Source organism: Varroa destructor, unplaced genomic scaffold, assembly GCF_002443255.2.
Source record: "Varroa destructor unplaced genomic scaffold, Vdes_3.0 BEIS01000007.1, whole genome shotgun sequence".
NCBI classification, from domain to species: domain Eukaryota; kingdom Metazoa; phylum Arthropoda; class Arachnida; order Mesostigmata; family Varroidae; genus Varroa; species Varroa destructor.
The window spans coordinates 10,845,273-10,863,444 of record NW_019211460.1 but is presented as its reverse complement, the minus strand read 5'-3'; the positions used below and the strand labels follow the sequence as shown (position 1 = coordinate 10,863,444).

The 18,172-nt window shown below is 39.6% G+C and overlaps 1 protein-coding gene across 3 annotated transcripts in view; it reads right to left on the bottom strand.

Moving 5' to 3' along the window:
• Window positions 1–3,661, bottom strand: part of LOC111254740 (protein turtle homolog A-like) — an 87,827-nt gene extending 84,166 nt beyond the window's left edge. For all 3 annotated transcript variants that reach the window (XR_002675160.2, XR_002675161.2, XM_022815899.2), the window contains exon 1: window positions 1,966–3,661. Coding sequence is in view for 1 of the 3 variants with exons in the window: in XM_022815899.2 (XP_022671634.1) it covers window positions 1,966–2,116 (151 nt within the window). In the remaining 2 variants the exon portion in view is untranslated. The remainder of the gene's footprint in view (window positions 1–1,965) is intronic.
• Window positions 3,662–18,172: the final 14,511 nt, after the last annotated feature.

Sequence of the window (18,172 nt, the reverse complement as noted above, 5' to 3'; positions counted from 1 at the left end):
TTCGTTGTTCAGTAAAAAAAAATGTTTGCCGATATCGGTTGGCTTTTATAAATATCTATATCGTTTTACAGCGATCACTTCTACATCTTGCGCAATATACATTACGCAAATCTATAACTTAGCCAATCCGAAAGGTCAACACGAACGGCGGTGCGGCTCCAAGACACAATTCTTGTTGAACTCCTCCTTCAGCTCGAGCTTCATTTTTACGTAACTGTTCCTTAACGAAATAACATAGGTTCTATATGCGTTCGGCGTAAGAGTATTGTTTTCGAGTTGTATCAGTGCCTAGGCCAAGGTGGCTTGAACCTCGAGTACTGCATATACGAACATGAGCGGACGACAAAAGACTGACTGACTTCTACGGCAATGGCAAACCTCAGAAGGAGTCCTTCTGTTTGAGCCAGCCAATCTCAATACGCATGAATCTGGCAATATCTCAAAAACATATTTCGGACGAGGAAAAATTTTCGCACGCTTTTTCGTGACTCTACATTCGAAAATAGATTGGACATATTAGACCTTATATCTCATATGGATACTCGCTATATTGCTATTGATTTTACGATTGATAAATCTGACTTTAAAGTGAAAACATCTAATGAGAATACGAGCACAATTTGCTATGTTTAGCGTCTGGTTGTCTGCATATACTGGGTAGAATTTTCGAGAGCCGTACAAATGTATGTTACCTCTCATTGATCAGCCGCAATACTTTGCCATTTCAGTTTAAAACTGTGAAAACTATCTTATTTTTGTACTGCTACCAACTGCCTATTGCTATTACCTGCATCGAATCGGTAAAACAAAAAGCAACAGGTTAACTTTTTTTGTAAGTAGAATGTTTCAATATAAGATGATAATTCGACAAACATTAACCATCAAAGACTGTAAACATACTTCAGCTGTCTGTACCTCAGTTTCCTTTTGAAAATAACCCCTACCCGACCCCATGGACTGTCTGGCGGATACGGGGGCTGTGGCTTCTATTCGAGCGCGTTAAGCTTCTCCTTAACGCACACATTTAACTGCATCTTCGTTGCACATGCCTTACATGGAACCTTGCCGTCCGCAAATGAACTTTCAAAACACTTCAGTTCAACTCGTATAATCCTCCAGCAAATGCCATATTGCTTTTCCTACGCGTTCGCCAAAAGTCGCAGTAACAAATCGCTCAAAACGAAGATCAAGCTCGAAGCTCTCCCTTTCGTAGTAAAAACGTTGATATTCCTCGTATTATCGGCGCTTGCTTATTGTCTGGTCTTCAAAAGCTTTCACCAATTGTTGGCACAGGCAGACTTTTTGCTATTCCGCTTTCGACAAAAACAACGGCTAAACGAAGGCGAAACACTTAGAAGCATTTCCAAAATATGATACAGAGCACGAAAATGCGCTGAAAGTTGGTCTCTCAATAGGACAAGTGAGTATCACCTGGCCACTGGTCGGCCTTTAACTAACCAAAATACGGTCGTTTTTTGTACCTTTAGACAAAGTTTATTTTTAAAAAGATTTTTGCAGTACCTCTGTACTAGTTGATTTGTATCACTTTGAATAGAGAACCATATGACCCCATAACATGTTCCATCTGTTTTTAACGCATCGTTTACTATGCACCTGGTGTATGTGATACCCCCTGAAATCAAAGGTGCGACGGGTAAAGATCAGAAGGTCTCTTTGTTCTTATACTGCAACACATGCACCTAAATAATCCATTCTAAACTAACCCCGACTGAATTTGTGCAGGCATCACATCTTTGTATTAAATCCAATATCCAGGCTGCCTCCTCTCAACATAACTTCTTCCCTTCGCGCTTGATAGAAGACGAAGCCATTTTAAGCTCTTCTACGCTTTTATTCATAACAAAGAAAGTTCAAGCGGATTACCACGTCATTTTTCTAATAACGGCAGACAAAATAGCGTGATATCGCAATACGAGCCTAACCAGATGCGTGGTGAAGCCCTACCTATTTCTTCGTTGAGGTGATGATGTCGCAACCACTGCTGTGAGGCGATAGCAGTGGCCGATCGGTGCGAGCAGGCCCCTCTTGCGGCCAACGCAACGAATGTCATGAGGCAGCAGCAAAGCAGCTGCTGCAGTTCGGGACGGCGTTGCATGTCCTGGAACGAAGAGGCGCCTTTTCCGATCACGAGGATCAGGCGTCGGGCGATTACGCCGTTTTTTGCATCCTACATCCTACCAGGGTCCGTCGTTCGTGCACACCGCATCGATGAAAACTAAAGCACAGGCTCTGGCCATACAGCTATGTCCTGCTTTGCCTTTCAGCTACACCAAAAAACGAGGTACAACCACACGATGTTACTATATTATACCTCTACACTTCGACAGAGTAAGGACGACGACAACTGCCTCTGCTTATGACACCTATAATTTCCTTTGCGCGTTTGCACGCTTTGTGAATCACGACAATGCACAACGATAGTTTTTGTGACTACTCTCGATTGCATCCATTTTTACCGATCCGTTCGAGGCGACCGCCGAAAGAACTCTCTGCAGAATGACCTTCCTCACCCAACGTACCCATGCATTTACATACAAATTGCAATCGTAGAAAAAATCCGCTTTATAGAGTCTTCACTGATCCACGAAGGTTCGTACGCGCAAGCCAAATGTTGCTTCCCCAGAGTAACGCCACTTGAGCGGAAAGCTGTATTCGAGCGTTTACCTTTTTTTTTTGAGTTCGTATATCTTGTGTTTGACAAGTATACCCAGTTGGCGCCGACAAGACCTTGGTGTCTTTGGAGCGTCTCGCGTATCGGAGTTGAGCGGTTGAGTCAAAGGTTTTAAGGTATTTGTATAGGTTATGCCATAAACATCTTGGCCATCTTAATCAAGTTGTGTACTTGCGAATTCAGATTGCAGTTGTCCGCTTGCACAACAACAAAGCATAGTACTGCACTAATAGATCTGCCTAAACGGCCGCTAGAGGGCTTCAAGCAGCGCGCCACTTGACTTGTCCTGTTAACGCGTTTGCTTTAGCGTCACTAGATAAGATACCTCACCATTTTTAATGCGAACTCTTACACGATAATTATATATCCTGGTATTTTTGTAGGGCAGAGGGACCTGCACTGCCTACATACGGATGCACACAATTTTTTGTTAGGGCTACATTTCTTCTTGTGCTCTCGCACATCTTTCAAAAACATGCGTCTTACAGGCGGTGCGTTTTGCGGAAATCACACGTTCACTCTTACCTGCGCACAACTCCCGTGGGCTTGCGACGCTCGTTTCAAATTGGATCTTACTCGAACTCACGAACCGTATTCCCGTTGCATTCTCACTTTTAAACACTGTAAATAAGTTGGTTAAGTGTAATTTCTCTGCTATAAACTGTTGTCGATCTGTGACACCAGCACATTTGTAGACAATTTAAACGATGCTTAGACTCTTCGTTTGTTTTTTGTGCCTAGAGACAGCTTTGTCGCCAGAAACTAAAATGTTTCAGCAAATCAAAACGATTACATCCAGGATACACATAGTGACTTTCATCAAACTGAGCCACAGTGATAAGTACGAGTCTTCCGAATCTCGCCAGCCTGTTGTAAACAACTTGCTCTGTTTCTATATCCATACGAACTTCGTATTATAGGGGGTGTCACTTCACATGAATACTCCGGAGTTAACGATAACTAACACGGGCACCTAGTTCGGTTGACAGCGTGCAAACATGGCATGGTTCAAGTGAGGCCTGAGAAAGGGGCGCCATGGAAAGGGTGAATGGGGAGAGAGCGTATACCGCCAATCAGGGGGAAGGGATTCTTCGGTTGGCAAAAGTGGGAGGCTTTTGCAGGCATGTCACGTCAGTCAAAGTGCCATGTTCAGATAAATCGGATATAATAACGGTGGTCCGATATCCAAAATATAATCTCAACAGGATAATGCTTTTATTTATTAAAATTCTATAGCTATAAATTAAAGATAAGTCTAAACTTTAGCTGACAAACGTGATGTCAGGTTATATGATGCGCACTTACACAGCAAGGGTGTTAACATCTGTGTGGGCTGAATTTTCAGTATAACAAAAGCCGTGTTCAAGGCGAAGCACTGAAGAGTCCAGGCAGAACTATTCAGATGGATAGAGAAAGGTAAAACAGTAACGAACATCGTTGTGTTCTATTTTATCTTGTAGAAGGCAGACGACTTAAAAGAAAGCGCGTATTTTGATGAGTATTAAGTCGGTAAGTTGCGCAAAAGCGACTACATGCTTATATTGGTAACTACGTATGTCCCATACGTGAGTCCGTTATATGTGTAGATACGGCAGTTGGCACCTATTAGACTGGGCGCAAGCGCTGACTCATGAAAGGTTAAAGGAACACATCGCACCGAACCTGCATGTTACATTTCCCTGTGTTAAATTCTATTACGTAGGTCAAATTGTCTCACAAAATCACATAGTTGAGCTTGTCTTTATAGCTACATAGGTCCTGTTACAAGCTTTCAGGCAGTTTATCTCCATATATCTAAGCCTTCTATGAAAAATTTATCCAAGCTAATGAATACTGTAGAGTATATATGTTATATGCACATTCGCTATATGTTCTAGTTAAACTCACCATATAGTAAGTAGCAATACAAGAATTGCTACGGAAGAATCCTGAACATTTCTAGTCATGCCACCCGAGCCTTTCGTTGACATTCGGGTGTCCTGCAAGGTGACTCGTTTTGCGGCTTCACCGACAGCTGATGCTCAATAAAAAAACAGCGAGACAATAACTCAATAATAGTGAAACACAAGTTGCCTGATAATGCGCTCATCTGTTCAGGCACGTCTGGTGGCAGCGAAGCTAATCTGAAATCTTATCTTCTTTACGTACTCGGTATCCCTTCATATGCATAAATGTGAGAGCGGTGTTCCTTTTTAGATTCTGGACGTGGCTAATGGTGCGATGGGCATAACGTGACAAAAAACCCCTCTACGTTTTGCGGCACTCAATCCCACTGGCAATACCGGTGCTTTATAGATTTCTACACAAATGCGCTGTTTCGTCAGTGCCGCATTTTGCGTCTGGTTGATACCGTCTAATAAGTATGACACGAACTCGGCTTGCTTCATTTACCGTACTTCGTTTCATATCGAAGCCCTCCAAGATTTGCAATACGATAAGACATCTCAGCGACGCTTTAACGGCGACAAAATCTAACGGTTGGGAAGATGGCGCTCATCATAGTGTCTGTGTATGAAGAATGAGATGATGCTCCGCTGCACGTAAGCAAATAACTATATTTGTTATGGTTGGCGGCGATGGCACACTAGTTGAATAATAGATATTTCTCCTTTACGCATCGATACAATCCAATACAGTCCAGCGTTTATGCTACCGAGACAAAAATATATACGTTATCGTATGCATCCTAAGGGTAGTTTTACGCTCCTGGCTGAAATCGCTAAAATTCAAAAAAAAATTTCAAATGTTCTTTCCAGTACCTTTTGAGCCTTGCTGGAACTATAAAGTAGAAATTTTAGGTGCGTATTTTTTTGCCGCTATCATTCCTCTCGTCTTGAGTGTTTCTCTAATAAGTGATATATCTTTGTTAACTAGTTGGCTTTCGTCCGGCATTTATTTACATAATCTAAATAACTGAAAACTTGATATGTGCGCTATTCTGCTTTGGACAGTTATCTGTAGGTAAACGTATCTATAATATTTATGCTTCAACAAACAAATAAAACTATTATTAAGACGTCATAGTAAGTTAGCGGCATGAGATTGTTTTGTCCGCTTCGTTTCGACATTATAGACCTGCATAGCGAATGATTAGGAGTAGAGGAGTGGTACATTTTTTTTCTATTTAAAATACGGATTAGTAAGTGAGCAGGTATGCTTGAAGCATATCAGACCACCCAATTATTATATGGTAAGTGATTTGTAGATGAGCTAATTAGCTGGCTTTTTTTTTCCTATTAACTGTGAATGACTCGTATGGAATGGATGTCTAAGGTCACCTTAAGTCTGTCGTTTCCTTAGAATAGCCTACATATTAGGTGTAGCAACGATGTCCCTCATTACTTTTCACCTTTATTGAACTGTTTTATTTTCGGTGGCGGAATCTTAATAAACGTCAATACATATATGTATATATAATGCGCCAGAGGCGAGCAGGAAATTCGGGGAATGGGGTTTGAAGCTTACTGCCTCACTGGGGCGACAAAGATTAGTCCTTGCTGGAACACTCTATGCTCCATTATAACGTGCAAGGGCGTCGAGTATAAGATTATGGTCGACGATCAGTGAACTTAGAGTGCCGGCATTACGTTCTTTGTATTTGTCGATATCCTCTTTATGGTCCTACGTGATGACTGCCGGCTCGAATGGCTTCTGCAATTCGGTTTTGCTCCACGCCTCTGCGTTGATAGAGACGCTATAATAGACCGTAAGTAGAATAACAGCTTTATATAGACTTAATTTAGATTACGTCACTGCGAGTTAACGTAGCATCTACTTATGACAGTATTCGTAAAAAGATACAGCTTTATTTCTATCTAAATATGTTCATAACGCACGACCTACGAACGATCTTCCCTATTGGGAAAATTGGTCTTTTCTAGAGATCACGTACAATGACTGATCATCCCAACCTAAATCAACATTTAAGCTAGCGTAGATCGTTATACGGCGAGGGGCTGTTCAATCATCAGTTTGCCCTAATATTGAGTAAGCCATTTGTCGCTTTTGTCTCTACCCAGCCTTCGGCATGCCCCTAAACCTCGTTAATACAAGTGCCAAATGAACCGTCGCCGAATGTTTCCAACGAATGAGAGAATTCGTCCACTTCGAAAAAGTTCAACTTGTAAATTCGGGCCACTCGGAATATATGCACAGTGTTAAAGCTATTGCATGATGATGTGCCACCATAACTTTATACCTATGTCCCGCGCTACTGAAATCCTAATGGCATCTAGTCGCCCTTGTATATTACCTTTGAGTGTGAAAAGTATACGGTGACGAGAAGCTTCTTCTGGGTCAATTTGTAAAAATAGTACTCGATAATAGTTAACACTTAAGTCACACAGAAACGTTACTTATTTCATTGTGCGCATTCAATTTTTAAACTTAGTCACAGTAACCTTAGGCTCATTAGAAGAACTAAATGCGCCGACACCGCACAATTGAGCTTCTAAGAAGAAGACTAAAGTGGGAGTAGAGATCTTCCCCGCATCTTGCCCATGGAGTGCCATTATGATATTTAGCTACTTCAGTAGCTGAGCAATGCGCTCTATCATTTGCCGAAATGATTCTTCCGATACAGAAAATTGACGTTGTATTACGGTATACTATTAGGCTGGAAGAAAGCTTCCGTGCTTTTTACCAAATAGAAAATACTGCATTCTTTGCTCGTTTGACAATAAATTATTATGTTATGTGTATTAGTCATCGTTTAGAACACCATGTCATATATCTATCAAATAATGCACCGTTGGGCTAGAAAGTACGTTTCTTGTTATCTACCCATATTTTGGGTTTTTTGTTGTCGAAGGTAAGGTTACGAAGGAAATTGTCGGAAAAAGTGAAAATCTGCTTGCTTAAGGTTCGGCAGAGACAAGTAAAACTCCCAGTAGGAGTCCGAAAGCTTAGCTTTAAGTATGTGGCTTCGCCTTGTCAGGGTGACCTGCCCTCGTTTTCCACAATTAATCTCGTTGATACGATGCAGTTGTGCTAAATAAACGTTGCCGGTGAATCAATCGGTTTTTGCAGTTTCGTTAAACACAAAAACATAACCTTTTTGGATAAAGGTTTGTTTAGACTTTGGGCGTTGGCTTCGCTCCCTGAGCGGCCCATCTTAATCTCTGGTTCATGTCGACATGCAGATAGTTCTTTTTGCCACCACTGACAATTATCCGCTGAACTTGGCCATTGTGGCCGCTTGACGCCCGATACGAAACAGATGTAAAGAACCAGCGTTGAGTTGTAATTCCTTGTTAGGTTTATGGGTAATTTCAGCTTTATTCAGGCTTTAAATTTTTGTTTTAACTTAACGTACTTGACGTAATTAATAGCAGTCTTGCAATGGCAGCCTTCAGATAACCGTATAAAAAAAAAAAGACCGCTTGGACGGTCGGTCGGTCTTAGTAAAGAACATCCTTTCGGACGCAATTTTCAAGCTAGGCAAACCACTCTTAAACAGTCCCTACAGCGATAGCGTCGTTATCTGCAAATGGCTTGGGCTATTTCGGGAGCGTTTGGCCTCGACGAAATGTTTACTAACATCCATCTTTGACACTCTTTCGGGTTGAAATTGTGCTCACAATATAACACTGTTACAACACGCTAATAAAGTAGGACAAGTATGCCAACAGTATATCAAAAGTAACTAACAGCTGAGGGAACGTAGTAAAAAGGATAAGTGAACTTTTTTTTTACAAACACGAAAACATTCTTTCCAGCCTAATAGTTCCTTCCGTGAATAGTTGTTCTTACGTATTATTCAGAAGTTTATTTTCCTAGACTAGTGCGTTTAGAAAATGATGATCTCTTCTAGCCGAAACTTTTTTGATATTTGACTCTTGTAATTAGCACTTCCTTCTTCGAAGTATGCACCTTTTTGTAGGTCTAAAGTATACCTGTTTTTGCCTCCTTTAAACCAATCTCTGCTATAGCTTTTTAGAGCTGTCCCTTAAATATCAGTAGGACCTTTGAGCTCTTACCGTAACAAAAGGCTAGAAAATACGTTTAAATGCAAAATGCTCATATAACGCCTATTGATGACTTATGCGAATTTGTGTTTGAATCCAGACCTGGCCAGAGAAGCTCCTATATTGAAATAGAGAACTTGAGATGAGAAAATAATCCAACCTCGGATAAGTTTTCTTTGGGAATAATTCCAAGAAAAAATATTATGTAAGTTTTTCATTTTTCTTGGGTATATATATTACGTAGTAACGTGTAAATCAGTATGTAAAGAAATAAAAAACAGGGAGTCGATGGAAGTTGTTTTAATGAATCAAAACCTTGAAGTTCCGGTAGATGTAGCCAATGCCGTTTTTTAGAATCAAATAGATTCACGCTATAGCTTCGCCTCAACTTTGCCAATCAGGTTGTATGAGATCATATATATCAGATCAAGAAATATATGACACATTCAGTACGTTTTACATGTATTCAGTGCGTTCAGACGACTTGAAGTTTTCCGCTGGCGTTCGTACTATATTCTGAGCTGCAATCATTGCGAACGTCCCAAGTGACTCGTGCAGTCGCTCACTATCAACAGCGACGAGTACTTATGCGTCACCAGCATCGTCCTCAGCGACAAGAACTACTGACGTATCGTAACTGCATGCCCTTGTACCCTGAAGCTGAACAAAACAGGTAATTCTAAATCGTCTGCTAGGTTTTAGTGATCTGGCGAGGAAAAGTTTCGAAGTAAGTACTCGAGAGCCGTACGTGGTCCCGCGATGCTCTCCCGCGATAGCCACCTTTTGAGCTAGGTCGAGATATTCGATCGAAGTCTAACGCTGTTTCAATCCTTGTGAATAATTCTTGTCGAAGCGCACTTTTACCTCACTCACTTATTGCCATCGCTGTCGATTCTGCTGTCCAATGCTTGCTTCGAGTCCGGTAATGCATTTTTGTAAAATGATGATTTGCAGGAGTGCAGCCGTTAAACAGCGACTGGTCTAAACGAAGCCATCGTGGAAGATCGAGACCGTAACGACAGTCATATGGGAACGCGTTTTAGATGAGGCACTATGCAGACAAAGGAAATCTGCCATCCGTATAGTTACCGAAATTCAAAATCGACCGGGCTTTGACTTGTTCGAGTATTGCGCTAGCTCTAGATCACCTAACCTGTCACGCATTGTGCACGTTTATATGTACGTCTGCAGCCTTTCTAATAGATGAATGAATACGAAAAAAAAAAAAAGAAAACTGTTGCTTAAAAAAATTGATACTGTGAGAATTATCCAGCCGTTTTAGCGGTCGAGGAAGATATTGCAACATTCATATACAAGATCATGAAGCACGTCCACTGTGTCAATAATTTTTGACAGTTATATTTAGCCGCGGTACGTATCCAGCACTCGTTTGATGTCTTGGCTATGAGCTGAATAATAATTGCAACGACGTAGCAGAAATTTATCGAATTGATCCGTCTAATTATACAGCCGAGCTCACCCAGACTTATTAGCATTGGAGCAGTTTTCAAGCCAGAGTGCTGCAGCAATACGCTTTGCCAATGCCCAAAAAACGTATGTCTGACCTACAACATTCATACACACACACACACACACACACACACACACACACATACATACATACACACTACACGAGCGTTAAGTTTGCGCGTAAGAATCAGCTTTGTCTCGTGGCAAACCGAGCTACGATCGGCAGAACATTCGAGCTAATATAACACCAAGGCCGGAAATCAATTCCTGCCCAATCCTAATTAATATACGAGTAGATAAATAAGGGCCCACGAATCACGGCCACCTACGCTAGCTAGTGTTTTCTGCAATGGATCATCTCGGCTCGAATTCTACTGATAACCTATTTTAAGTCAAACTGCCATTGACCTGAGAACGAAGTGGCAGACGTACTTGGTTGGCGCGAATAGTCAGTCCATTGTATGATTATGAACTATGAGCAATACATCGAGTCGCTATAGGGAAACATGCGTTCCGATGCGTTAGTCACAGCGAAAACCCAGCGATAGCTTCACTGCAAATAGTCAATCTATATAAATAAATGATGCCTTTCTGCGCGCACTTCCAAGAACATCCTAACGTATCGGTGTTACCCACGCTCCAAATCCATCTTCCCAAATTAATTCTCTCGGCATGTTGAAGGCGGTAACTAACTTTTGACACCAGCTTTTAACTTATGAAGTCCTGCTTCTATTTTCAACGAGGTTTGTTGTACAAGTTTTAGTAGTACAAGTTTGACGCTATGATTTTAAATGGAAAAACCTCATTTGTTTCAAGATGTCGAGTATTTCTAAAGATGTGCAAGTATGTTCCTAGCTACAATCACAGTACTTCAACGGTGACTGCGGAATGTTTTAGGTACGCATGACCACATCATATTAGATAGATAGATAGATAGATAGACAAGCATACGCGATACTTTCTCAGTAGTAATTTCTCTCGATCTAGAGATAACATCTAAATAAGATATCGACTATCCTCCATCTGGCACAGTATGATTCACAAGAAATTAAAAAGGCCTATGCCCAGAAATTATGGAATTAATTTTCGTCTTGCGGTAGGATACTGTTGGCTATTTGCCGCCCAAAAACAAGCCACGGTTTTTCGACTGAAAATTTCAAAATACCTACATTAATTAGGAATTTTCTCAATGAAAAACTTACACATGTTCATCTGTTACCGAAAAACATCGCTGCCTCACCTCAAAAAAAGGCTATTGTAACGACAAAAAATATGACTCTCAAGCCAAGATCTACTGAACGAAAATTCGTACGAGAAAGAAGGGAGCGGAAATCCTAAATTAGAACGACTAAAGTAAATGTTAAATTTGAAGTCTGCATAACTTTTTGAGCTTGATCGTTATGCATGATTTATGTAGATCACGCAACTTGAATAAGGTACAGCTTTAATTACCTCACCCCTTGGCAAGGACATTTCTCGAACGAGCGTTATAGATGTACTGCGATATCTTTGTTCAGATTTAAGATAGAACGCATTTGCGGAACGTCGTTATATTTTACAATTTTATAAAGAGAAAAAGCTGTTGAGGTCTATAAAAAAAAAAATGTGTCCTGCCTTGCGTGTGGCTTCCATGGACACGTGAGGATGAACGAGAACACGTCCTGGAATACGTTATCCGATGAAACAGTTCAAAGATTCAATTATCACTTTTGTTCGGGAAATTTCGTGTCGCTCGTAGCGGTCGACTAATTCCATAAGGAGCAAATGAAATTATGGGGAAAGCTGAACAAGATCAACACGTGAACCGCCATGACATTAGCAAGCAACTAGACATTTACTATTAAACAGCATCTGAAGAAAGCCTGGCTGCAGATACACTCGATGACAGATGGACTAATGCAAGAGAACCTGGTCGATCGTATGTATTCCCTCCCATCCTCGAAATTCTACGGAAGCGCGCCACTAGCAATCAATTAGTTTATAGTGGCTTATCACAAACAGATTACATACGACCATAATAGAACGGACTTCAAAACAGGTTGACGCTAAGCGTTCGATGGATTTGTAAAAGAATTGTATATAGTAAGCTGTATGGTAAAACGATTGATTTAGACTTCTACAACAACCGGAACTAGCGAATAGAGAAAAATCAGACTGTTTCTATTTCTGCCGAACGCCCTTAGTAATGAGCAAGTTTTAATGGTTTTAATTTAGTTAAATTAAATAAAACGATTTTTCGGCCACTGGGATTAAGGTCTAATCAAAAGGGCAGAAGGTTACTGATCAAGATGACGCATATACAATTTAATTATGTTATTTTGCAGCCTATGAATATTTTCTGCGATTTTGCCTCAAACAATCGATATTACGCGAGAGAGGGAGAGAGAGAGAGAGGTTAATGGGCATAGGTATGTTAGAGTCGATATAGTATAAAGCAATAGAACTGACAGTAATGCATTGATTATTATTGCTGTTATCATAAAATGCTCATGAATCAATACGATCATGAACATTCAAACTCGACTAATGTGTATCTATGTGTTTAGAATCACAGGGCATGCAAAGAAGAGAAAAAAAAAAAACTAATAATAAAAAAAAATTAGAAAAATTAAAAAACAGATTGTCATGCATTGGTCAATCGTTAGATTTAATCAGCATACTTCTATTACTGCATGGTTCAGAGTTGCATGTTATTACCTAATGACCCACTTCGGGCAAAATTATAATTTTCAGGCCGAGATTGTTCATTACGAAAGAAGTTCGAGCGTTATAATTTTTCGATTGAATTCATTGTGGCGGACCGACTTGGTTCTTCTATATGGCTTCAACGACAGGAAGTTAACAATTAGTTTTATTTCTGTTGTCACTGATCTAATTGTAGGTCGATACTGTCGAAAAATAAACCCATGTACGTTCTACGCATCGAAGCAGATAAATCATATTACTGGGCACAATATGGCGTAAACCGCGCACTTTAAATGTAAAACTTACTGACATAGTCGAATAATAACGTTTAGAGCAAAACGCTATTAGGCAAATGTACTTGACGGGTTCATCTGAGCACAATTTTAGTAAAATTTATATATACACTACTAACATTGTGTCTCGTTCTTTATCCGACCCAAATCGATCCCTTTAAATCTGAATGGATCGCTAGGCTTTTATTCAGAATCTGAGTTCCCCATAGGACGGAGCCGGCTAGACGTAAACCTCTTTCGGGCAAAGTTTGTGAGAGGCTCGTAGAGCTGGAGTGGGCTATTTTTTAGCGCAATTTTTGTTTTTTCGAAAAAAATCGTAGTCAAATTCTTACATGGAGCATAAGTTGTTCTTAACATTGATCGAATGTTTTCGGTAAGCTAAATCAAAATCTGACTGAAACAATAGCGAAATCTCATTTTTTAGGTTTAAAATGCTTCCTGCACACTGACATGGCGTCGTATGTGAGAGTCTTTTTTTTCTTGACGTTGGAAGGTTAAAGCGGCAAACGCAAAGTTGACGCTCTATCTCACAAACATTTTTCTCTAACTAATTTTTAGGAAACATCAAATAAGTGCACGCAATTATTTAATAACGAAAAAAAAAAAGAAGAAAAGTATTTAAGTCGTGGTGACGACCTAAATATCCATACACCATAAAAACATATCAATGGAATCGAATATATGTCCTCATTTATTCAAAATAACTATTTATTCAAAGTAACTACTTATTCAAAATATAGCAGATAAAAATTTGAAGCTTCAATGACGTTACAAGAACAGAGGCAATTTTAATTTTATAAAATATACATAATTATTTCGTGTTAAAAAACGTCCGTAAGACCCGGTGGAGTCTTAAATCCTTAAAATTAAAAAAAAAAAACATTCGTTTTCGATTCACGTACCCTTTTACAAGGTCAGCCCATCGCTTCGGAGACGGTGTTAGTGTTAATTAGCAAACACAAGAAAAAAACTTTAATCACATTGTGTAACTATGCTCAGTATCACTACACCACAAACGAAACAAATCTAGAGCTGGCTAAGTTTTTAGCGCATATACTAGAATAGGCTGCACAAATAACTACACACGGGTGACGGGTTACGTGGAACTGGGCTATTGTTTATATGTATTCGACATATTGTTGCCGCTTGTCTAATTAGTTAAAGCAATAAATACAAAACGGGCACAAAACGAAGCTCGCGGGTTGCTCCGGTCCTGATTCAGCTGACAAATCTTCGAGTTTATTTGCCCCGTTATATGTTCGACCTGAATCGGTGACATTAGTGTATCTACGCACGAATTGACCGCTTCGTTATGATTCATTTTATATATGCGCCCCGCAATAGTTATCCTTTTGTGCATAGATCTGTAGCACCATCGAGCGATAACATTGTAGTCTTTGATGAAAGATTGTTTGGGTTGAATGATGACTGAAACATTTAAAAGGAGTGATTGAGATTAGAAGCCACTATCGACTGTACAGAATTGCACGGAAAGATTGGCGGAACGATCTTCGCCTAAATTCCGCAAACAGAACACTATTGTTTGTCACGATTAATTCGTAGTTTTCTTCTAGAAGGAAGTGGTTTTCGTTTGATACCGGCAGTCAACGCGGAATCAACGCATGCCCCTTAAGACAAACAGCCCGGCAAAATTTTTCCTAGTTTTGTTGGCAGCACGTATGTACGTGCATATATATATATATATATATATATATATATATACATATACACACACACGACTTTAGTTCCCTTCCTTAAGCCAAGCAACCAGAAATGGTGAAGAAAGAGCTTTATGACTTTTCAAGTAAAATTGTAGACAGTTGGTCCGTCAGTGGCCTTTTGCCTAGCACGTCCCTTGTTCTCTCGTACCCTTTCTGCTTGAGCAGCTGGGAAGCGATGACGAAGCCAGAGAGACTTGGGGGCTAATAAACTTTCTTCCGCGTTCACTATGCACTCAAATAGACTAGCTCAGGACATGAAGGTACGCCCAGCAATTCCCCCTGTAGGCAATTTCGAAAAATAGCGGACCTCTCAACGGCTTAATAAGCCCTGTCTCTGCTTTCCATGTTAGAAAAAAATGCTCATTCAAGCCTAAAACAGTTGAGTATTCAAGATTAGTCTAAGCAGTAAGAACGTAGAATAGCAAAAATGCTATATGTGTACAGATTAACTGAAAACAAAGGCAAAAAAAAGAGATAGTTGAAAGAAAAAGCTTAAATTTCAAATAGATAAGTGGCGGTAAGCTCCAACACCACTTACAGAACTGCCTAACTCTGAAGAATTTCTACTGTGTATGTTTCAGAGCTTTCGTGATCGTTGGCTGAGATAGCCTAGACGAAACATAATTGCTCAGAGGAAAAAAGTCCTATTCCACATAGGCAGCAACCACATGTTATACACGCATTATTGGCCTGACTGAAGTTCCTAGAACCAAAGTCACTAGCCCTATGTCATTCTGTCCACAGCAGTGTAGAGGGGAAGGAGTAGGCCTCATGCACAGTTCTGAAGGAAACTATATCTGTTGGAAGACGGTGGGTCAAGGCAACCTATGACATCGAGCTTATGCTGATACCAGCAACGATTACGTAAACAAGGATAGCTTATTGTCACTACTGTAAAAACTATGTATTGTCAACAAGCAACGTCGCTAAACACAACAAAAAAAAGCCTTTTAAACTATGTTCACTCAATTTTATGCATCTAATCAATTAGTTACTATGAAGTTAGCCAGCAATTACTTTGCCTTCTAACAGTACTAGTTTGCTTTTACTGAAGAGTCATTCCCATATTAGTAGGATACTGGTGAATATATATAGTATTAAGAATCAAAGATAAATTTCTCATGAGATTTCTACCTGTTCATAATAGATACCGCAATGAGCATATATACGAAAAACAGTAAGAGGTAACAAAAACAAGCTCAGTAGCAGATCAGTGTGGCTGACAAATAGACAAAGGATATTTAGTGTGCATAGAATGATCCTAACCGATATCTGCTATACGAATCGTTTCTACGATTGCTGTTATTGAGTTCCGTTTCAACAGCCTGCATTATGGCGTAGGATACATTTAGCTAGATCCAGTACTGAACGTAGGAAAAGTAGTAACAGAGACAAAGGAGCACATAAGATACTTACTTCCGTTACGCACACAATGGCCCTGCTATTTATCGTGTAGATAACCTGAGAGCATCTACTTACGAACAGATTAAGATTCCTGCACAATCTTATTGATCCTGGGGCCGATTTAAAGACCTGCTTCCTCGTCTAGACGTGTGATACTATAGGGGAACTGAATTTCTTACTTTAGAAAGCATTTATGGCTATCAAGATTTCTTCGCACAGGCTAAAAACCCGCGGCGTCAGTAATGACAAGGATGATTTCCATTAGATCAGTGGGTAACCAGCGATAGGAGACTTTTGTACGATAATTCGTGTGCTCAAAGTCCAAGGGGAAAAAACAGGGTCTTAAAGTTGATTTTTTATCTCGTTGGACTAAAGATGTCGTGTTCGTCATCGAACGGCGACTGACGTTTAAAATGCCTCTTCTACAGTTCCTTTCAGCTTTATGTATTAGTTATACTGTAATATATATACACGTGTCTTAGACGTATATGGTATAATCATTAGAAGCCACGACGATTGTACGCACACTCTAATATTATGAAGACCGTTGGTCGGTAGCATTTTTTTTTTTTGCTACAGACCAGGTATTTTGTATTCGTCGTGTAGATGTATTCTAACGATCTGTTTTTGTGCTTGTAAGACTGGCATTTTGACATTCTCAGCTATCTATTAAGCGTACACCGATTTTTAGCCAATTTTTTGGTCAAAAAAACATAAGCCTACGGGCCCAAACCACCAGGATTTGCAAATAAGACAATTGATATCATTAATAATAGTATAAAAGAACGAAATTAATGCGGCACGAAAATGTTTACCTATTATAAATGTTAAACCCCCAGCTATTTTTGATTGTCCTCAGAATTGTAACTTTCAAGTAAATTAGTCAATCAGTCAGATACATCTTCATTAAGCTGTAGGAAACTGTTAGATATATATATGAACTGAATGAAAGACCTGCTATAAATAAGATCGAAATATTTAGATTAATTATAAAATATCGTGTTTTCTCAGTTCTCTCCGGATCACCTATAATATCATTGCTTGTGGCGTTCTTTTGCAATCAAAAATGATCTAATCGTGCTTTTATATCTTGGGCTATTTGCTCTGGTGTCACGAAGGCTTCATTTAGCAGTCCTGTGCATTGTAGGATGAGTTCTCTCTGTATATCCACGAAAAGATTAAGATGGTTTCACCTAAGGTTTTCGTATCAGCGTTCTTTCAAATACGGGTTCTATATTTCGCAAAAATAAGTAAATATTGGCACAATAAGAATTTTAGTTAATATGAAATGTGCTTCATTTTAAAGCGGTAGAGAACAAAATAGTTCAAGAAAATCGCTGATGTCATTGTCTAGATATTAAGACAAGCCTGGGCATCATAACAAGGCCAAGATTACCCATGCACTGTACAACGAGTATTAACCGTTCGTTTAGATGGTGCTAACTACAATACACCTTGTGCATACTAATTCCAAGTAATTGCTTATTTTCTATAGTGACGCTGTGCTTTTCGGTTGCTTTATGCGGCTGTGAGTAAAAAAATGTTTTCATTATTTTGCAACGTACAAAATAAAAACACAAAATAGGGCATAAGGAATCCTGAGCACGATTACTGTATAGTACAGCAAACGTGTCCTGCGGAATGGCTAAACGAGTGATTACTTATCACAGCGGAAGTCCATCTTTTTTTTTTTGTAAGGTCCATCTTTTTATGCGACGACACAGAAGAAGCTTAACGCCTGAACGAATAAGCTATTTTTGCTGTCGAAACAATGTAATACTATATATACTACATAACATTTAGTTGTCATTCTCTACTATTTATTTACATCGATTATAACGAAAATAAGAGATATGATCGTATGCAAGGAGTAGTCGTCCGTATAGGATATTGCTTCTATCTTGTGAAATAATGCTAGTTCGGTACATAAGTTTATCTATC